We start from the raw sequence: 23,846 nt of genomic DNA on the forward strand, positions 1-23,846 counted from the left end.
CAAAGTAACAGCATTAGGCGTTTTGACCAATTTAGCATATTTTGCACGTGCAGGGCATGTGTAACAATATGCACGTTTTAACGTCAATTTCACCATGATATGTGTTTTTCTAGTAGGACTTTTGTCAGTAATGTCAAAAGTGTTCATTAAAACGTGCATATTGGTACACATGCTCTGCACGTGCAAAATATGCTAAAATGGTCAAAACGCTTAATGCGGTTACTTTGGCGGCGATTCGGTCAAAAATAAAACAGTAATTAGCTGCTGTACCTATTTAAATGTCGGTATGTGAAATTTCATGTAAATACATGTATTATTAACAAAATAGTAATACAATAAAAACTGACCGATTAAGAATTTTGTAGAGTGTAGACATGAACAGAATATAATGAAAGCCGGGAACAAGTTAAGACCATTGATACGAATTTCTTTTATTATACATATAATTGTAATGTTTACTCAAGTGCATGTAGATCTAGTTATTTATTATAGTTATATCTGTTCATTAGCCAAAGACATGTTATGTCGATATTGCTAATAAAGTTTGTTGTTGTTGTTGTTGTTGATAAAACACATGATAATTGACAAAAAAGGTGTACTATACGAGCTACGGTCTTTACATCAACCGTGACAAATATACCTTTGTCATTCTAGATTTAACAACTGCCTTAAACTAAATACAAAACACTGATATTGAATTGGCGAACTATTACACAATTACAAATAGAAGTAAATAAGAAGTCCTCATTTCACCACCTCAATGCAAAAAGTGGATAGCTGCATTGACTTAAAGAAGGGCTTATTCACTTTTTGCGCTAAGTGACGATATGGTCTTTGTAGTTTGATAAGTAAAAGTATTCTACCAGGATAATATGTGCTATCATATGAAATAAGGATAGACACATTATCTGCAATTGCTCTAAAATCAATCTCCACCTATATAATATGATGAAATTATTTCATTGACATAAAATTTCGTTTGGCCATAAAGAAAATCATCGAAAGTCAGTCAACTATCCTTATAGGTTTAAATATATGCAACATTTAAATTTGTTTTCAAAGTACGACTGTAAATGTAAAGTTCTACTAAAACGACACGAATAAGAGATTATACTCTTGTCTATTGCCTGATTTCGCACTCTCCAATCCCAGGCGAAAGGTTTATATGGCAACCTACAGGTTACATAGAAAAATACACTTATATGACCTTGAGTACTATTATTAGTTCACGGATCATTTTAGGAAAACTGCGGGACCTCAAAGTTATTCCACGTGATAGAATCTTGGTAAATATCATGTCGTTGTTTATTTCGCAAGCGCTTAGATATTTATACACTTTCTACGAACTAAAATATTCACTTTTAGTGTTGACAAATATGCAAAAGAGGACAAATACAGTACGACGGAATAAAACAAACGAATTGGGTACACTAACCTGTACACACATCAAATATCGCACATTTCTTTTTGTTACGGTTAACGTCCCACGGACACTATTTAAGGTCATATGGCGACTTTCCAGCTTTTATGGTGGAGGAAGACCCCAAGGGCCCCTTCGTGCATTATTTCATCACGAGCGGGTACATGCGTAGAACCACAGATATTCCACAAGCCAGCTGAATGGCTTACTCACATGAAGAATTCAACACCCCGAGTGAGGCCTGAACACACATCTGTGAGGCGCAACTGATTCAAAATCAGCGACCTTAACAACTCGGCCACGAAGGCCCCCTGTCAATGATCATTGGTACATAACGATAGAAGACCTTCTGTTTTGCCTGGATTCAAACTTGACAAAAATGTATTGATATTAACATTCTGTCTAAATATCTGTAGGACTTGCAAAGCAATGAAGCTATTTCTTACGTGTAAAATGGTAAATTGTAGAATTTTTGATGAATCAAAGCTAATTCTTAAATGCGCCAGATGCCACCATTTCAAAATTTTCCAGGGTGACAACCCCTGACCTCCCTGCCGTACCTACATGTACCCAAGCCAATGCACATCGTCAATAACGCTTTGATTCTAAAATGGTGTCCTAAAGCTCCGGTCCGCCCCTACCCTGCCCCACCCCACCCCCATCATTTTTTTTTTGGATCCGGGTCTGGAAATTGTCCAAATCTTATTGGTATTCACCTGATAAGGGTTGGCGGAGAGCTGAGGGCGCACATGGTGTTAAAATGTTAAAATAGTGGAATACACATTTTTTGATAAATCAAGGGCATATTACTCGAGATGTTGTGTATAAATATCTATGGAACGCCTAAACCGCCTTTGCGTGATAACAATTAGTTCCTCATGTGCGATTTCCAATACATTCTGTACAAATTTTAATGTAGATAAAGCAGTTTGTTATATACATTTGCTAGGGGCGGAGCGGAGGTTTAGGGTACCATTTTAGAATCAAGGCGTCATTTACGAGGTGCATTGGCTGGGGTACATGTAGGTGCGGCAGGGAGGTTATGGGTTGTCCCCCTGGAATTTTTTGAAATGGTGGCCCCAATATTTCGAGGAGCGGCAATATGCCGAACTCGTATTTTTTTTTTTGAAAAAAAAGCTAGAAAATATAATTGAGAATAAATACAGTGGTCTTCCCTTGCCAGTTGTCAATTTATCATGAAGTGCATCGGCGAATGATATTGCCGACGCCTTGCTAGATCGCCTTGGTGACAGAGTATTGTACAAAATCGATAATCCGCAACGACCAAGGTTGCTGTATTTTCACGCAACACAGACTCGGAATATAGGCGACACATTACACTACTGGATGCACTTGCCATTAAAAGGGTCATGAAATTGGCCTTAATTTTTTCAAACGTTTTTAACAGAGTTTTAACAGGTTACCATTAAAATTCACCCATTACTTCTTACTATTTAATGGGATTTTCATGACCATAGTTTTAATGCCATATATTAAAAAGCCATGAAATAAGTATATCAAAACCTTGGTAAAATATACCTTGTTAAAATGACTTTGATGGCCATGAAAAGCTGCTTAAAATAAACCATTAAAATAAGTTAATTGGATCCTTAAAACTCCATGAAATTTTTAATTGGCATGAAATTAATGTGACATTAAAAAGGTACCCCTTAATTCCACATTAATTAGTAAATACTAATGGGGCCATTAATTTTTTAAATACTCTGTTAATGGCCGTTAATTATTAAAATTGATTAATGGTCTCATTAAATATGTCAGATTTAATTTTAATGAGTTCGTAATATTTAAATGATATATCAAATTAAGGGCCGTGAAAATTTGCCATCAGAATTAGACATCTTAAGATAATCAACTTCATATTGACATTTGCCGTATTGATTTAAACTATGTTTTTCTACACACGTAATAATATATATACATATGTACTGTTATGAAAAAAATGCTAGAAGAATATTTGATTCTTCTTTTTACTCTCATTATTTTGTAATGTAAACACATGTAACAGCCTCGTACAAACATTTGTCATATTGTATCCTCATTCTGTCATATATTCATATGAAATGAGAAAATAAATGGAGAATAGTTTACAGGTACCGGTTTAATAGATCAAGTGACCATGTAGGTAGTTTTAACTATTCAACATTTTTATATTGAAAAACATTCTGACCAAGTTTTTATTGGTACAGACATTAGGAGTCAGATGTATTCAAAAAGCCACTGCTGATGACAATGTCAGCGCACAATGGGCGATCACAATTTAGCTCTCCTTCAGTACTTTGTGCTCAGGTGCATGCACTTAAACAGCTAAGAGCGAATGTTTGAGGGATTGCTGTTAAGGGTCATTAAGTTTACTCTTAAATGAAATCGTACAGAACCTGAACATTTAATGGGCATTAAATAAAATTTAAGGGCCATGAATAATCCTGTAAAATTCAAAATATACAGAATTTCACTATTTTTTCGAAGCCAATAAGTGATGCAAGAATTAATGGGGTATATTAACTTTTTTTCCTATTTTAATGGATATTTTACAGGGTTTTAAACCATGTTTAATTGTATCTGCATCCAGTAGTGTTAATTAATAAAAGTTTATTGTATTTAACTTCTTACTGCCGAACAGATTATAATGACTAAAATGCCATAAGGATTGCATTACACCTTTAAGTCAGGGTCTTTTGATCGATCTCCTACTTAAACATTACTGGTTCTACCTTGGCAAGACGTTGTCCATATCTAACATCGTACCGCCATTACAGTGTTTAAACACAGTAAACAGTAAATAGGAGTGAAAACTTGAAAAAAAAATGAGTATGTTCAACAGCTATGAGCAGTCCAAGAAGTCGCCAGATTGCACCATTTCCAGCTATATGCAAAATTTTCCCGGGGCCACCCCGGTCCCGTTCATAAAAGGGGCATATATACCCCTTCCAAACCCATCCCCTCCGCCGCCCCAATGCTCAAATCGTCTCTACGCCCTGCTTACCTTTTGAACCGTTTATGTTACCACCCTTATTTTCCATTAAAGTCAATAGTAACAGTCTAATTCGGGACAAAATTTAGGGTCATTTTCGTTGATATATTGCGCAAAATACGGAAAATGGAAAAAATAATCGATTTTGCTTCGGCGATGTTGCACAGAAAAATTAGTGCTCGGCTCAACTGTGTAAAAATAAAATAAATATCAACTGTGTAAAAATAAAATAAATATTTTTATTTTTTCGTTTACCTTTTGTGCCTTTTATACAATCACTATTATTTTTAAAATTGAGATTCGGACCGGCTCGGAAATTTCCGAAGTTTCCCGAATGCGATAGCTAATATCTAAGCAAACGACTCGGTTACTTTAGACGTTTACAGCGACTTTGTGATCTAAAGATAAATGTATAATTATGCCCAAGTCAATTTATGTTTTAGATCATCATTATTTATCAGTTTTTTAGCTCTTTTTTTCTTTTTCTAAACTGTTTTAAACTTGTTGAAAACAAAACGTCTTATCATCACATATTTCGGCTGAACGATAAATATATGCAGGATTTGTTATTGAAAAAATTACACACACACAAGGATGAAGTTGTATGTTCTAAAAAGAAAGTGTCACCTTGATTAATTGTTTTCTTTAGATCGTCAAAATATGACCCATGGATATATAGCGTCGAGAAGTTGGCACTGACATCGAAGATCGAAAATCGAAATTAAATTTCTAGCCAGCTTTAAACTTCGAGCCAGCTCGAAGATCGAAATTCAACATTGAATATGAATTTCGTGCTAGCTTTTAACTTCTAGTCAGCTCGATTATCGAAATTCAAGATAGAATTTCGAGCTGGAATTGAATTTCGAGCCAGCTCGAAGATCGAAATTCAGATTTTCTAAAACTTGAATATCGAGCTGGGGTTGAATTCCGAGCCAGCTCGAAGATCGAAATTCAGATTTTCAAAAAGTTGAATATAGAGCTGGGGTTAAATTTCGAGCCAGCTCGAAGATCGATATTCAGATTTTTAAAAAGTTGAATTTCGAGCTAGGGTTGAATTTCGAGCCAGCTCGAAGATCGAAATTCATATTTTGAAAAAGTTGAATTCCGAGCTGGAATTGAATTTCGAGCCAGCTCGAAGATCGAAATTCAGATTATAAAAAAGTTGAATTTCGAGCTGGTATTGAATTTCGAGCCAGCTCGAAGATCGAAATTCAGATTATAAAAAAGTTGAATTTCGAGCTGGTATTGAATTTCGAGCCAGCTCGAAGATCGAAATTCAAATTATGAAAAAGTTGAATTTCGAGCTGGGGTTGAATTTCGAGCCAGATCGAAGATCGAAATTCAGATTTACAAAAAAATTGAATTTCGAGCTACGGTTGAATTTCGAATCAGTTCGGAGATCGAATTTCAGATTTTGAAAAAGTTGAATTTCGAGCTGGGGTTGAATTTCGAGCCAGCTCGAAGATCGGTATTCAGATTTTGAAAAAGTTGAATTTCGAGCTGGGGTTGAATTTCGAGCCAGCTCGAAGATCGAAAATCAAATTATCAAAAAGTTGAATTTCGAGTGGAATTGAATTTCGAGCCAGCTCGGAGATCGAAATTCAACTTTTTGATAATTTGAATTTCGATCTTCGAGCTGGCTCGAAATTCAACCTCACCAGGAAACTCAATTTTTTGATAATTTGAATTTCGATCTTCGAGCTGGCTCGAAATTCAACCCCAGCCCGAAATTAAACTTTTTCAAAATCTGAATTTCGATCTTTGAGCTGGCTCGAAATTCAACTCCAGCTCGAAATTCAACTTTTTCATAATTTGAATTTCGATCTTCGAGCTGGCTCGAAATTCAACCCCAGCTCGAAATTCAACTTTTTGATAATTTGAATTTCGATCTTCGAGCTGGCTCGAAATTCAACCTCACCTCGAAATTCAACTTTTTAATAATTTGAATTTCGATCTTCGAGCTGGCTCGAAATTCAACCCCAGCCCGAAATTCAACTTTTTCAAAATCTGAATTTCGATCTTCGAGCTGGCTCGAAATTCAACTCCAGCTCGAAATTCAACTTTTTCAAAATCTGAATTTCGATCTTCGAGCTGGCTCGAAATTCAACTCCAGCTCGAAATTCAACTTTTTCATAATCTGAATTTCGATCTTCGAGCTGGCTCGAAATTCAACTCCAGCTCGAAATTCAACTTTTTCATAATTTGAATTTCGATCTTCGAGCTGGCTCGAAATTCAACCCCAGCTCGAAATTCAACTTTTTGATAATTTGAATTTCGATCTTCGAGCTGGCTCGAAATTCAACCCCAGCTCGAAATTCAACTTTTTCAAAATCTGAATATCGATCTTCGAGCTGGCTCGAAATACAACCCCAGCTCGAAATTCAACTTTTTCAAAATCTTTAAAAAAAATTGAATTTCGAGTTGGGGTTGAATTTCGAACCAGCTCGAAGATCGAAATTCAAATGATTAAAAAGTTGAATTTCGAGCTGGGGTTGAATTTCGAGCCAGCTCGAAGATCAAAATTCACATTATGAAAAAGTTTAATTTCGAGCTTGTGTTGAATTTCGAGCCAGCTCGAAGATCAAAATTCACATTATGAAAAAGTTTAATTTCGAGCTTGTGTTGAATTTCGAGCCAGCTCGAAGATCGAAATTACGATTTTGTAAAAGCTGAATTTCGAGCTGGGATTGAATTTCGAGCCAGCTCGAAGATCGAAATTCAAATTATCAAAAAGTTGAAGTTCTAGCTGGGGTTGACTTTCAAGTCAGCTCGGAGATCGAAATTCAGATTTTGAAAATCTTTTTGATAATTTGAATTTCGATCTTCGAGCTGGCTCGAAATTCAACCTCAGCTCGAAATTCAACTTTTTCTTAATTTGAATTTCGATCTTCGAGCTGGCTCGAAATTCAACCCCAGCTCGAAATTAAACTTTTTGATAATTTGAATTTCGATCTTTGAGCTGGGTCGAAATTCAACTCCAGCTCGAAATTCAACTTTTTCAAAATCTGAATAACAATCTTCGAGCTGGCTCGAAATTCAACCCCAGCTCGAAATACAACTGTTAGATAATTTGAATTTCGATCTTCGAGCTGGCTCGAAGTTCAACCCCAGCTCGAAATTCAACTTTTTGATAATTTGAATTTCGATCTTCGAGCTGGCTCGAAATTGAACCCCTGCTCGAAATTCAACTTTTTCATAATTTGAATTTCGATCTTCGAGTTGGCTCGAAATTCATCCCCAGCTCGAAATTCAACTTTTTCAAAATCTGAATTTCGATCTTCGAGCTGGCTCGAAATTCAACCCCAGCTCGAAATTCAACTTTTTCAAAATCTTAAAAAAATATTGAATTTCGAGCTGGGGTTGAATTTCGAGCCAGCTCGAAGATCGAAATTCAGATTTTGAAAAAGTTGAATTTCGAGCTGGAGTTGAATTTCGACCCAGCTCGAAGATCGAAATTCAAATTATCAAAAAGTTGAATTTCGAGCTGGGGTTGAATTTCGAGCCAGCTCGAAGATCGAAATTCAAATTATCAAACAGTTGAATTTCGAGCTGGGGTTGAATTTCGAGTCAGCTCGGAGATCGAAATTCAGATTTTGAAAATCTTTTTGATAATTGGAATTTCGATCTTCGAGCTGGCTCGAAATTCAACCTCAGCTCGAAATTCAACTTTTTGGTAATTTGAATTTCGATCTTCGAGCTGGCTCGAAATTCAACTTTTTGAAAATCTGAATATCGAGCTGGCTCGAAATTCAACCCCAGCTCGAAATTAAACTTTTTCATAATTTGAATTTCGATCTTCGAGCTGGCTCGAAATTCAACCCCAGCTCGAAATTCAACTTTTTGATAATTTGAATTTCGATCTTCGAGCTGGCTCGAAATTCAACCCCAGCTCGAAATTCAACTTTTTCAAAATCTGAATATCGATCTTCGAGCTGGCTCGAAATACAACCCCAGCTCGAAATTCAACTTTTTCAAAATCTTTAAAAAAAATTGAATTTCGAGTTGGGGTTGAATTTCGAGCCAGCTCGAAGATCGAAATTCAAATTATGAAAAAGTTGAATTTCGAGCTGGGGTTGAATTTCGAGCCAGCTCGAAGATCAAAATTCACATTATGAAAAAGTTTAATTTCGAGCTTGTGTTGAATTTCGAGCCAGCTCGAAGATCAAAATTCACATTATGAAAAAGTTTAATTTCGAGCTTGTGTTGAATTTCGAGCCAGCTCGAAGATCGAAATTACGATTTTGTAAAAGCTGAATTTCGAGCTGGGATTGAATTTCGAGCCAGCTCGAAGATCGAAATTCAAATTATCAAAAAGTTGAAGTTCGAGCTGGGGTTGACTTTCAAGTCAGCTCGGAGATCGAAATTCAGATTTTGAAAATCTTTTTGATAATTTGAATTTCGATCTTCGAGCTGGCTCGAAATTCAACCTCAGCTCGAAATTCAACTTTTTCTTAATTTGAATTTCGATCTTCGAGCTGGCTCGAAATTCAACCCCAGATCGAAATTAAACTTTTTGATAATTTGAATTTCGATCTTTGAGCTGGGTCGAAATTCAACTCCAGCTCGAAATTCAACTTTTTCAAAATCTGAATAACAATCTTCGAGCTGGCTCGAAATTCAACCCCAGCTCGAAATACAACTGTTTGATAATTTGAATTTCGATCTTCGAGCTGGCTCGAAGTTCAACCCCAGCTCGAAATTCAACTTTTTGATAATTTGAATTTCGATCTTCGAGCTGGCTCGAAATTGAACCCCTGCTCGAAATTCAACTTTTTCATAATTTGAATTTCGATCTTCGAGTTGGCTCGAAATTCATCCCCAGCTCGAAATTCAACTTTTCAAAATCTGAATTTCGATCTTCGAGCTGGCTCGAAATTCAACCCCAGCTCGAAATTCAACTTTTTCAAAATCTTAAAAAAATATTGAATTTCGAGCTGGGGTTGAATTTCGAGCCAGCTCGAAGATCGAAATTCAGATTTTGAAAAAGTTGAATTTCGAGCTGGAGTTGAATTTCGACCCAGCTCGAAGATCGAAATTCAAATTATCAAAAAGTTAAATTTCGAGCTGGGGTTGAATTTCGAGCCAGCTCGAAGATCGAAATTCAAATTATCAAACAGTTGAATTTCGAGCTGGGGTTGAATTTCGAGTCAGCTCGGAGATCGAAATTCAGATTTTGAAAATCTTTTTGATAATTGGAATTTCGATCTTCGAGCTGGCTCGAAATTCAACCTCAGCTCGAAATTCAACTTTTTGGTAATTTGAATTTCGATCTTCGAGCTGGCTCGAAATTCAACTTTTTGAAAATCTGAATATCGAGCTGGCTCGAAATTCAACCCCAGCTCGAAATTAAACTTTTTCATAATTTGAATTTCGATCTTCGAGCTGGCTCGAAATTCAACCCCAGCTCGAAATTCAACCTTTTTAAAATCTGAATATCGATCTTCGAGCTGGCTCGAAATTCAACCCCAGCTCGAAATTCAATTTTTTTAAAATCTGAATTTCGATCTTCGAGCTGGCTCGAAATTCAACCCCCGCTCGAAATTCAATTTTTTTCAAAATCTGAATTTCGATCTTCGAGCTGGCTCGAAATTCAATTCCAGCTCGAAATTTTATCTTGAATTTCGATCTTCGAGCTGGCTAGAAGTTAAAAGCTAGCACGAAATTCATATTCAATGTTGAATTTCGATCTTCGAGCTGGCTCGAAGTTTAAAGCTGGCTAGAAATTTAATTTCGATTTTCGATCTTCGATGTCAGTGCCAACTTCTCGATGCTTGGATATATAATTATATTTGAACCGTATCATTAGCATGTTCACATGTACATAAGAATCACCACAAATAGAGAGATCAAAAAAATTAAAATGTGTGTAGTAGACGTTTATTTAAATGATTTATTTTAAACAAACTATTCTTGCTTTCCGAATCGGGCGTATAATTATGTATATGATGAATTTTAAGATAGTGTGTAAATTATCCACCTTTTAAACAACGATCTGTTGTTAGCATGTTTATTTCAGAAAAGAATAAATGTTTGAATGTGTTTTGGAAATTGACAAATTAATAATTTTTCATTTTAAATTTATTGTTTTTCAAAATTGTTGAAATATTTAGATATTTCAAACAGGTACAATAAATCAAACACAATTTTGCGTACGCTCTGTTAATTAATTAGTGATCCCTTGCTTGTTACCTTTATTACCTTTTATGGCAATTAATCTAAAAACCATACTAGGGGGTAATAAATTGTAATAATTTGGGCTGATAGTGGGTATTTTGCACCTTTATGACACTGTACACAGTAAGCATTTTTTGTTGAAAGAAAGGAAACATTTAATTGCAGCAATAAAATAAAATCCATAGAATAGTAATAGTAATGTGTTATTCTTTAATTAAACAAATTATGTTTTTTGCCGGCTACTTCTATTTTAGAGTTATACCTCGCAACAAATAAAGTTTCTTAAATATTTTAATTGCTCATGTTTAATTATATAATGCGAAGTAACATAATCCTACTGCAAAGGAATAAATGACATAATTATGTCAAATCTAAAGTCAATGACCTCCAGATTTAGGCTAAAAATGATCTTTCTTTAAAATTGAATATATTATGAACATGAGTTTTTGTTTTTTGACTATCTTAAAATGCCAAACAAACAACAACAAAAAAAACATGCCCAAGTTGGGAAACGAACCCGGGTCGCCGCGGCAATAAACATTACCTTGCGGTCTTGACCGATACACAACGCAGGATACGTATCTAAAAGTTGTTAAATATAAAAGCTTTATAATTAAGGCAGTTTACCTCCGGTATCACGTTACAAACGCTTTTCAATTTTGAATCGAAAAAATAGTAAAAACAACTTATTCTTATGTGTTTCCATAACTAATAAAAAAAGTAGTAATTTTCTGGTATCTAAAAAGTGTCTCTTTTTTTTGTTATCGTACGATCTGGATTTAATTATCTCATAATCACACCTTCGCCTATTATGTTATAGAAATAAAGGTGGAAGGAACGAATAAACCTATCGCCATATAAATATTGCTTTTCATAGTTTTTAATAAGAGTTAGGACACTTTAATTAAACGTGAAAAAGAAAGCATGTTTTAAACCAACAGTATTACCAATAAATGATGAAACTGATTTTACTGTATGCAAAAACTAGAACGTGTTAAATCTTCATTTTTTCAACACAGACAGTTTATGTGCTTTTACCAAAAGAAGAACTTTTCAAGTTAAGTTTTCATAGAAGAGAATGCATTTTTACAAATAAGAAAAAGAGGGAGGTAATAATTCAGCAGAAAACTAACTGAACTATCAAATTTCACTGTTGGTGTTCATATTATTCATTTGCTAAAAGAGTAAGAGCATACACAGTTCACTAAGTTATGGAAGCCCTGGAGGGACAATTGATTTCCGTACTTCCCACTTCTGACTTCTAACTTTTGCACTTCTCACTTCCAACTTCTTGACTTCCTACTTCCTACTTCCTACTTCTAACTTCTGCACTTCTGCACTTCTAACTTCCACACTTCTGACTTCCAACTTCCTGACTTTCGACTTCTGATTTCCAACTTCCACACTTCTTACTTCCTTCTTCTTACTTCTGCATTTCTGACTTCTAACTTCCGCACTTCTGACTCCCAACTTCCTGACTTCTTACTTCCGACCTCCAACTTCCACACTACTTACTTCCGACTTCCAAAGAGGGAAAGTTGGAAGTCAGAAGTGCGGAAGTTGGAAGTCAGGAAGTTAGAAGTCAGAAGTGCGGAAGTTAGAAGAGGGAAGTAAGAAGTCGGAAGTAAGAAGTGTGGAAGTTGGAAATCAGAAGTCGAAAGTCCGGAAGTTAGAAGTGCTGAAGTTAGAAGAGGGAAGTAAGAAGTCAAAACGTCGGAATGAAGTAGTGTGGAAGTTGGAAATCAGAAGTCGAAATTCAGGAAGTTAGAAGTTAGAAGTGCGGAAGTTAGAAGTCAGAAGTGCGGAAGTTAAAAGTAAGTAGTCAAGAAGTCGGAAGTAAGAAGTGTTGAAGTTGGAAATCAGAAGTCGGAAGTCAGAAGTGTGGAAGTTAGAAGTCATGAGTGCGGAAGTTAGAAGTCAAGAAGTTGGAAGTGAGAAGTGTGGAAGTTAGAAGTCGGAAGTGCGGAAGTTAGAAGTGTGGAAGTTGGAAATCAGAAGTCGAAAGTCCATACTAAGTCGATTCAGTGTGGAATCAAACACTTTTGTGTTAAAAAGCTTTTTTTCTGTGGACCGTCATTTCATCCTGTGTGTGGCAGGTATAATGAGGAACGTAGGGGTTTGGTAAATTGCGAAATAACATCAGGCGCGTAGCTGGGCAATTTTTCATAGTACGCAGAGGTAATGTGAGGATCGGGGTATCCTCCTGATATTTTTCGAAGCAAATATATTGCATAAATAACTTATTTTTCTCATTTATTATATATGAAATGTATTGTTTTACCTTGTATCCGTGTAATATTACACGAGGCTTTATCACTAGCATTGGGTAGACATTGTAATAACATATTGATTCGTAAAACAAATATTGAAATCATAGCGTGATAATTGATATATCTGAACAACATCTAAAACCAAGTATTGTACTATTTAACTGACCTGTCAAATTATGTTTCTGACTTTCGTGTTAATCTTATATGGGCGTGAACAGAATATAATGAGAGCCGGGAACAAGTTTTGACAGGTCAAATAAATTCTACAATATTACACTGGAATCTTGATTTGAATGTAGTTTAAGGTCTTCTGAAATATAGTATATATAATTATATATAATTCAGTTAGTAATAGGCCATTAAAAATATATAATCACCAATTATAAAAGAAGGAAGATATTTATCTCACTGTGAACTGGATGTCACAGTAGTATCCTACGACTTGTGGGGCAATAGCGTAAGATTTAATCGGGCGTAATTATTTGATTTCTATAGGATTTTATTTTCTACAACAATGTTACCATGGAATAATTGATAATTGTATACATTTAAAGGTAGTCAATCACATTTGAACAACATTTAATGACATTTTTAACTTTTTGTATATTCTGGTAGAGAATTATTTAAGGAATAAAAAGACCGATTACATAGACTTAGATTCCTATTTGAAATGTATATTTTATTATTTTTATAAAATTTTGTAATTACTCCCCTTTAATATGAAAGTATATAAAAAGCTGGGTATTTCTTTATATTTCGATACAATGTCTAGTTTTACATTTGCATTTGATAGACATATCAACTATTGAACAATCTGAACCAAAATGCAAGTTTAAAGGCTGTGTGAAGCTTCTGAATTCATTTATTTCCAATCTATCTTGGTTGCGCAACCAAGATAGGCAAAGGGATGTAATAATAATTTTTCAAACTTGCGTTTCTAATGAATTCCATCTAAATACATAATTTTTAATGCAAATATTTTACAAATATATTACAATATGTCTAATATTTAAACATTTCCTTAGGCAAAGTATGTTTATCAAATTTATACTTATGATAAAATAACTCTATCTTGGTTGGGCAACCAGGATAGGAAAATAAAATTTTAAAAATACCTCCAGTGAAAATCTAATTTGTATTAAGTGTTAAGTGAACATAAATGAGTGTAAATGATCAGATGCTAAAGTTTCGAACAAATCCGTTACATGGCCAAAATCTGATTATCCACCTTTAAGTACAATTATTAGACATAGCAGATATGCTGTGCCGTCTGAAAATAACTTAATAATTATTATGTGCGAAAAGTATGTCTGTACTATTACAAAAAATATCCTATTCGAAATTCCTTTTAGACTTGAAGTCCAAAATTTGTTTAACTTCAAATCTATACAAAAATTGTTGTAAAACTACAAAGACAATTGGTGAATTTAAATTTATGTTAAATCAACTTATTATAAATCAGTTTGCTATACAAAAAATTCCTACTGGTAAGGAACAGGTAATATATGTTTAACGATCACATTTTGCATGTCCGATTGAGTTCGCTATAATTCTAGTTTTGAAAAATAGAATATGAAGTAATCAATGATTGTATATGCAGCAATCTCTGCTGCATAATATAGTCATCGTATTGAAACGACATAGATTAGCAATTTGAATTGTGTATGCTTGCCAGATATTCACTACGCAGCTGCGTATCTGCGTAAAGGCAGCTACACGCCTGAACATGTTGAACAATTCTCCTCTTGGGCGATCTTATCAGTACATCTGCGGCACATATCTGATAAGCCATCAGACAGCGCAACTGATAAATCCTATTCCTATACTTACATTGATTTTTATAGGAAAATGATACATTTACCATAGAAAATGTAATAAATTACACATTTCTATTTATTCTATTATACCATCCCGGATATTTCCTTAAAAAACAGTTCAAAACCTTTACGATAGTATATTTTCCTTCAAAATAAGTCAATATTTGGTTGCTTCAAAATTCGTTTGAAAAATGTCTCTCAAATTCAATATACTCTCTATACATATTTGGCAGAATTACACGACAACCCTGTTTTTATTAAGTATTTTTGAAGGAATAGTTAAAGTAAAAATACCATCCCGGATATATTTGAAAAGTCCTCGTCATGCACATTCTAGATATCTATTTTATTGTAAAATAAGTTATTTCTTTCTTGCTTCGAAATTCCTTTAAAAACAGGGTTTCAACGCTTTCTGTATATTGACAAAGAAAAACGTGCAAAGTTTTACGATAAGATAGACCCGTATCGGAATAGGAATACATGTATAATTATAACAGAGTTTAGCGTTTTCATAATTAAGGAGGAACCGACACCTAATAATTACCACCTGTGTTCATTTGGGCCAAAATGTTATGTTTTATTATATCTTTTTTTTCATCTTTTACCCTTTCATTAAAAAAAACCCAAACAAGTAACAAGGAAAGAAAATAATTCTCAAATATGTTAAACTGCAAATATAATTACGTATATAGGTTTTATGGTTTATTAAAGTCTCATCAAAGTACACAAATAAATATTAAAGACATGATTAAATACAAAGAAATAGATCATCAAGCAAAAAAACACACGAAGAATTGAGTTTTACATTCAGGGTACACATAAGAAATTTGAAAAAGGAAAATGAAAAACCCAGCATTGAAATGCATTTCGTATCTTTCGTCCTCATTTCAAAGAAGATACCATATTCATAACAAAACTTTATGTTTTCGTTTAAACCCAAATTGACTGACAGATATTGAAATACAGGAGCTGTCCAGTGACTTAAACTTCAGAATATACTTAGAAAATTCGGCATATAAAAAGAATAGGGTCGCGTACTTGCTTTTTTGCTAGACTGATTTGAAAAAATTGGAACTCATCCAGACTTTCATAATGGGAGTCTGTGGGAAAACCAAAACTTTCATAACATTTTCCCGAATAGAAATTTTTCTACAATGTAGATTTTAATGAAACTTCTCACAGTCGTTAATAAACATATGCTTTATAATGTTGGCCGAATTTTGGCTTTATTCTACGTTTTCCAAATAAATGACGTCACGTCATCTCTTCTAGTTTACTTTTTTACACGATATACATCAATCAGTCTATGCAAAATGACATCAAATGTAAACGATCACAATATCCCACAGTTCAATATTTTCTTCGAGTATTTTTCATCTTCACTTGAGGAAATGATAAAAGATAAATCGTCAACACATAACTGGTCAAGCAGCTCCAAACGGATTAAGATAATGACTTTTTCTAAATCTCGATTTTCTGTCACAATTTTTACCATACACATACGTGTACTAAAACATAGTACGAGTAATAAAAAGTGTAAGCCATTTCAAAGTGGTGCTAGTAAAGTACGAAGTTAATAAGCAACTCTACAATATAAAATAATTTAAGACATGAAGTGTTTGCAAGATATTTCAGACTTTTGTCTGAATTACTGTATTATTGTTTTTCAGTAAGTTTAGCTCCTACAAAAAGTCCTCCGCCAACCCATGCTGCTAGCCAGGCAATGATATCCAATGCAAAACATGCACCAAGGTTGAAGTCGTATCCATCATGAGCCACTCCGCCAGCAAACACGGCCATCGCAGTCATCAAGAAAAGACCTGAAAAAAATCATAATTTTACTTGATTATGCACTTAAATAGAAACTTTCAAGAATAACTTGTAGAAATTCATAGCATAAGCTAGATATACACCGAAACAGAAACTGAAACACAACCGTCATTAACCCTCTCCCTGCTAAATGTCTATAATGAACTTGTCCATCTTTCAATTTGGACAGAACCATTAACTGTCAAAAGGGGTGCTTACCAAAAGGATACTGACGGAATGGCAAACAGTGCAGATCATGATCAGACTGCACGGATAGAAACAAGTATGTAATAACTCTAATATATACTAATTTTGTTTGGCCTTTAATGCCAGATAATAAATTGAGACAGAAAAAAATCTCGGACGGGTTGGTCTTCATTACAGCAGTTTTCGACCTCCGGTTTTTAACAAATCTTGGTACCTTGGATTTTGAGGAAACGGTCTTACCTGCAGCTACATTGAGACCAGCCGCTACAGAATATAGAACTTTCTTGGTTTGCAGAACAAACATCACTAAGATCGCTGGTACGATTGCGCTTGCGGTAAATATTATTCCAAGAATTATTGTCGTGCGCACTGTATTGTAACCCAGTAGACTTTCAGCGTGAATTATAACTATAAAAAAAAACAAAGAAAATACTGAGATTATTTAGCATACTTATGGAAGAAAACAATGAAAGCAGACACGAAAGACAAATGTAATAACATACAAGACAATAAGGGCGCCCACCGTACGTCAACCTGACAAACCTCTACCCCGCCAGCCAATGACAAACGTCATTATGGTGCTCCGCTGTGCACCGTTAACGACATATGTCGTGGGGCGACGTTCACTGGAGTGCCATAACGACGTTTGTTATTTTACTGCTCTGACAAAACGACTTGGCAAACGACAAAACGAACGTGGCCAGACGCAACAAATGTCATAATGGTACCCAGCTGTGTAACGTCAGGGGGAGTGCCGTAACAACATATGTTGTGGGGATGCGTTTGGCGGAGGGCCATAACGACATATGCTTTAGGGACGCCATAAAGACGTTTTGATAACCAGTTGAATCAAATTAGCTACCAGCTACGTGTATGTATAGATTTTCCTTCTTATTTCAATAAAAGCCTTCACAATATCGGTAGTTGACATTGTGTAGTGCCGTTCAAGTCAAATTCCAGTAAATTGATGTGGCATATGGGAATTTAGTACACTTAATGTCTACATGTGCGTATAGGCATTGAAATCGCCACATTAAGCATGCTTATATGTGTGATGGCGTTGAAATGAAACAAAAAAAAAAAAAAAAAAAAAACAAAAAAAAAAAAAACAACATTTTGCCGTAAAGTTAAAAAGATATCTTCGAATGATGACATACTTTCCATTTTTAAAGCGGTTGTTAAGTTTCCGCAAATAGTGAAAAAGAAATGTCGTAATATTTGTTTTCAGCAGTTGAAATAGATGCAGAATACCTGAGAAAACAACCAAACATTTCATGTGTGAGTTGCAAAAACAACTAGGATTTGGTGAGACACATTTGATTTGATAAAGAATATTATAATATTTACCTCTGTCCGTGTCAATATCATAGCATACTTTGTTGCCGTCTGTTTCAGCACAAGATTTCCATATTCCAACGTGAACATCAATTACTCCTCCGTCTGCAGACACTGTATTAAATTTTGCAGTTTCCCAGTATGCCAATGACGTAGCCAGTATAGCAAAAAGAAGAGCGAGTCCAGAAACTCCTACACCAACAAGGCCAAGAATATTCACCATATTTTGTATTTCAACTTTGCAAACCGATTCTTTAAACCACTAATTTTAAGATGATTCTAAGCTGGAGTTTTGGAATATACTCTCTGTCACTGGCTTTAAATCGAATGACGCTCTTGGTCTGTTTTTATACCACAACACTCGTAGAAAGGCACCGTCACCTTAGTTACTACGGCTCATTGCAAAGGTATAGCGCCCTCTCGTATCAGTCGATAAATAGAACACATCGCAGATAAACCATTATGCAACGCGCGAATTGCGGAAAAGGGAGCATTATTTATGTATTACGCATGTATATCAATTTTTTACATTAACCTTTCAGTAAACTTTGATGAGAATTAAAAATGTAAAATACGGAAAATTTCACGTTGCCTGCATAAAATTCGCTGAGAAACCTGTTAAATAAAGCAATCAATAAGCATATATATTGAAATTAACGTAGGAAATATATAGACATATTATTTGAGCATTTCGTTAGACAGAGGCCATTCACAAGATGTGTTCAAATAAAAATTTTTTTTAAAATGTACAGTACATTGCATACAAATTACTTAATACTCTGCAAATTACATCAATAAAGTCTAGCATCAGAAAAATTTCTTTGTATTGGAAAAACTGTTCAGAATTTAGGCCTAGTATATACAAATTGAAAACTATGAGAAACACATTCGTTTGATATATATCAACTTGAAAATACATAAGGAAATAAATGCAAAATCTGTGCCATTATAATCCTACAATTTGATTGCTTATTTTGTATTTATCCTGACCATGTGAAAGAATACATTCATACGCCGTCTGTGCTAACGGTTTAAATAGTACAATTTCTATAATAAAATTATAATACAATGTCAAAAATTCATAAACTGCTGGTTGAGAAATCAGAAAAGACACACTAGATTTTAAGGCTTAAAGCTTTTTAAATAGGACAATTTAAAACACTGTAGACGTAATTTGTCTCGCATAATGATTATTTCTTTTTTTTTCCATAGAGATATCTTACAAGTGCCTTACGATGCCTAACAAGTAATCCCTTTTTCACGCCAAGACGCCAACACGCCAGGACGACAATTATACGCGCCAAGACGACAAAATCCATATTTGTCGTCTTGGCGTGTTGGCGCGTTGGCGGGGGCGCCAAGACGCCAACACGCCAAGACGACAAGTGAACGCGCCAAAACGACAAATATGGATTTTGTCGTCTTGGCGCGTATAATTGTCGTCCTGGCGTGTTGGCGTCTTGGCGTGAAAAAGGGATTACTTGTTAGGCATCGGCCTAAAAAACCGAGTAGGTCGAAAACTAGCGAACAGTCTCGACAGCCGATTTACCTGGCCAAACTTATTATCGGCTTTTGTGGCGATTTTCACGATGGGTCTAATTTTCCCATATGTGTAGAAAACTAACTGAACTATCAAATTTTCACTGTTGGTGTTCATGTCATTCATTTAAGAGTAAGAGCATACATAGTTCACTAAGTCGATTCAGTGTGGAATTAAACACTTTTGTGTCAAAAAGTTTCTTTTCTGTGGACCGTCAATTCATCCTGTGTGTGGCAGGTATAAAGAGGAACATAAGGGTTGGGTAAATTGCGAAATAAAGCCATGTACCATGCTTGCCGATTTGTGCCATTTCGTTATTTCCTTTTAGTCGCAGCGGCAGGGCAACAAACGTCTTAATGGCGCCCTACTGAACGTCGCCCCGTTGAATGTTGCCCCGCCGAGTGCCGCCCCACCAAACGTTGCCCCGCTGAATGTTGCTCCGCCGAGTTTCACCCCGCCAGATGTCGCCCGAACTTCTTATTTTTGCATCATTTTATCATTGCTTTAGTAGCTTGGACAATGCTTATATATTCGTACTTTTAGTCCCCAGTGCACTGCGCTGTTGCCCTCGCAAGAGTAAAGGGAGATCACCCAAATACCCGTACGTGATATTCAGGAACAGAGTTATTTCTTGTAGCAATGTTATCAAATATGGACTCAGACATTTCAAATGAACTTGTAATACATAATTATTTTGACTTTAGATATAGATCACCTACTTTTGAACGTTCAGTGTTCGACATCTTGTCAAAAAATTCTACTACTTATCAATTACGCAAACGAGCCAGAAGATAAATACATGTGTATGATAAAGAGGATATTAGAATTTATCCTGTCACTTGCAGTATTTTCGACCCGATATCAGGGTGCCGTATATTTTTCTTGATACACCGTCAGTTGACACGTGACCAGTGATATACGGTCAGTTGATCATGTGACCTTATGATCGATACTGTTGTCATAAGAAATTTTGCATTGAAACCATCACCATTGTGTTGGAAATGTCCGAACTAAGAAAATGAGTGGTCAAATAATGACTTTTTATTCAAAAACGAAGAAGTTATTGCGATTTTACCGGTGATTACGTCATTATATACTAGTAAGTGACGTCATTACGAATATGACGTCGTTAAAACGGTTGTCGCTCACTTATTTTTGTAAAATAAATTGCCAAATATCGGAAAATGAAGTAATGACAAGATAAATAGAATAATAGGTTAGCCTAAGATGGAGAAAGTTTATCTGGCTCGGCTCCGGACGTTACCAGGTTCGCCTTCGGCTCACCCGATAACCTCCTCCACCTCGCCAGATAAACTTTCTAGAATGATAGGTTAGCCTAAGATGGAGAAAGTTGATCTGGCTCGGCTCCGGACGTTATCAGGTTCGCTTTCGACTCACCCGATAACCTCCTCCACCTCGCCAGATAAACTTTCTCATCTACGGCACTAACCTATTATTCTCTATCTACATGAGTGTCTTTTCATATTGAATTTATTAAACGAGTTGAATAAAATAATAAAATGCGAGGCTCCGCCGAGCATTTTATCAATTTTATTCAACGAGTTTAATAAATCCAATGTGGATAGTCACAAATGTAATATTCTTTTTATCACATGTTAGCCTTTCTTGTCGAAACATCAAAAATTCAACCTTCTTTCTCTATATAAACAAGTCAATTTGACCGACGTCGCCTTTACTATAAACGACGTCGACGTCAAGGCTTTATTACTCTATAAATTGTTTTTATTTAATGGCTTTATTACACTCCTGCGACGTCAAACATGTGTATGATATCAAATAAATACAAATGTTCCTTCAACCCTCTCCAACATGTTTAGATCGTACTGTAAACGTTGTACTGTAACAGATGGTGAAAACAACATAGAGAGTAACAGTGATTTAGAAAAGGAAAGAAACAGATTTATCCGTTGTGCTCTAAAGACCTGCTCCACTCCTACCTTTTAACCTGAATTTGTCACTGAAAAAGCATGAAAAACCTGAATATGAACTATGAAGTTTAACATTATCATGGGCTGCATAGGCGCTGTCAGGATACGAGTTATATGACCTAGGGAAGTGCCTACGCCTTTAGTATCTTGAACAATGGTTTGGGTCCAATCACTAAGGTGACTATGTCTTAGACTAGCTGACAAACGATGTAGAATGTCCTTTGTTAAAACGTAGAGCTGGTGAGACCAAATATCTCATATACAGAATTTTTCTCTGGCTACCCTGCCTAAATGATTCGTGTACCAATGATTCGTAAATGATTTCTGTTATGAGCTAGACAATTTCAGGGATCAGGCAAATCACTAAATGTTTCAAACTAACAATCTTCAATTAAAAATGATTAGCTCAAACTCCTATAGGCTGGAGACTCTATACTTTTATATTTTTTTTTGGAATTTGTATTTTATTTCCAGAGAAACTCCTTTTACATATTCACATAGTATAGCATGAATCTTTCAGTAAATCAATAGCATGATATGTAAAAATACAAACAGATGGCTGATCATAATACATAGTGACAAAGTCAGTGAATAACAACAACAACAGTCGTGAATATTCTATTGCCAGCAAAGATATCATCTAATGCTATAGTTATTCCTACTTATAGACAGAACAAGATAACTGAAGGGAGATAAAAGCTATTATTAATGATACATATTCTGACTAAGTTGTTTCCCTTTGTAGGGCTGTGTTAATAAGCTAAAAAATTAATACAAAACAAAATTTGTTATTTTTATTCTTTAAAATTTTAAATTATCTTTATAATAATATTTCTTATTCTTAATAACAATTTACTCATGCCTTTTCTAATTTACCTAACCATTCTAAGACTATATATTAAGAAAAAGTATTTTGCCAGTGGTCAGGTTATGAAGTACTGTGAATATCAGTATCTTCAGTTTGTTTAAGACAATAGAAATATTCACCGAGTTTAAGAAAAAAAAAAAAATAAATAGAAAGACCGCAAAAGGTAACAGAATCTGGTTTGTAAGACAAGGTTGTTAATTTATACTGTAATATCTTGAACACAATACAAAAGGAGTACTCCGGAAAAAATGAACAACAACAAATATATATATATATAAAGGAAAAGAAAATAGGAAAGACAAGGGGGTTTAGCGCGTGAGTCTTCTATCTGTGTGGCGGGTGTTTATTTGGAGGGAGTGGGCAACCTATTTTTAAACTGGTACAAATAATATAGAAGCGCTTTAACTTTCAATCTTTTGATATAAGCGCATAAAAGGTAGAAAGAAAGGGGCATTTATATGAATCTGGTATGACAGTAACCACAATAATATTTTTTCAAAGAATTTCTAATCTATCGACGGGAGAAAATATCTCCATTGACTTTCGAAATTTTTGTAACTTAAAAGTTTTAACTGCATTGTATTTATTTACTTTAAATAAGTATTTAATACATTTTTTCAGTCCTTCCAGGTTTGGCAAAGCATTTTTCATTTTACATGAATAAATATATGATTTACATGAGATAAGGACAAGGTTAAGTACATCTGGAAACAGTCTGCTACCAAATAAAATATCAGTATTTGTCCAGTTTGCACCTAATATAATTAATGAACACTTACTTTGAATCCAATTTCTAACATTTAACCAGAATGTGGTTATAAATGGACATTCGTAAAACAGATGTAAAATAGTTTCTGAAGCTCTATCACAAAAGGAGCATTGGTTATCATGTACAATACCCATTTTGAAACAAAGATCGTTAGTTCCTAAGATTCTGAGATTGATTCTGTACTGTAACCACTGTAATTTTGGATCTGTTGTAACTTTAAAGGGTAGACTGTACATCTTTTGCCAATCAAAGTTAACCATATTTATCTCATTTATCCATTTTTGCTGAGATATCGGTTTGTGTTTTGTTACCACGAGTGAGGCGTACATAAACCTACATCCCGGTTTTTGTTTAAGAATAACTTTAGACAAAAGAGGTTGTAATGGAAAGTTTTCCTTCTTCGCCTTATGTGAAACATGCAAGGTTTGTAAGTAAGCTCGAATTGCCAATACAATATTATTATATAACAAGAAATTGTTTCCTTCTATTTCATATATTTCTTGAAACAAATCAAATGATAGCAGATTTCCGTCTTTGCCCATAAAGTCATTGACTAAAAAGACACCTTTACAAATAAAATTTCTAAAACAGAAAGGCTTTCTGCCTACATGAAATTTATGACTATTAAAAATGGGTTCTGAAAGAAAATCTTCCCAATTTGCTGGGGTCTTTACAAAAAGTAATTGGTGTATTCCT

The 23,846-nt window shown here is 34.8% G+C and overlaps 1 protein-coding gene across 2 annotated transcripts in view; it reads right to left on the minus strand.

The window, feature by feature from the left end:
* LOC128549139 (uncharacterized) overlaps window positions 1–18,550 on the minus strand; it is a 35,409-nt gene extending 16,859 nt beyond the window's left edge. Inside the window, exons 1-3 of one of the 2 annotated variants that reach the window (XM_053525485.1) lie at window positions 18,037–18,476; window positions 16,930–17,097; window positions 15,363–16,493 (exon numbers count right to left, since the gene is read on the minus strand). In XM_053525485.1, the coding sequence (XP_053381460.1) occupies window positions 16,330–16,493; window positions 16,930–17,097; window positions 18,037–18,247 (543 nt within the window). In that variant the 5' untranslated portion in view covers window positions 18,248–18,476 and the 3' untranslated portion in view covers window positions 15,363–16,329. Of the gene's footprint in view, window positions 1–15,362; window positions 16,494–16,929; window positions 17,098–18,036 lie in introns of those variants that run through there. The other variant, XM_053525486.1, reaches the window with a different exon arrangement.
* Window positions 18,551–23,846: the final 5,296 nt, after the last annotated feature.

Source organism: Mercenaria mercenaria, chromosome 15 (assembly GCF_021730395.1).
Source record: "Mercenaria mercenaria strain notata chromosome 15, MADL_Memer_1, whole genome shotgun sequence".
NCBI classification, from domain to species: Eukaryota; Metazoa; Mollusca; class Bivalvia; order Venerida; family Veneridae; genus Mercenaria; species Mercenaria mercenaria.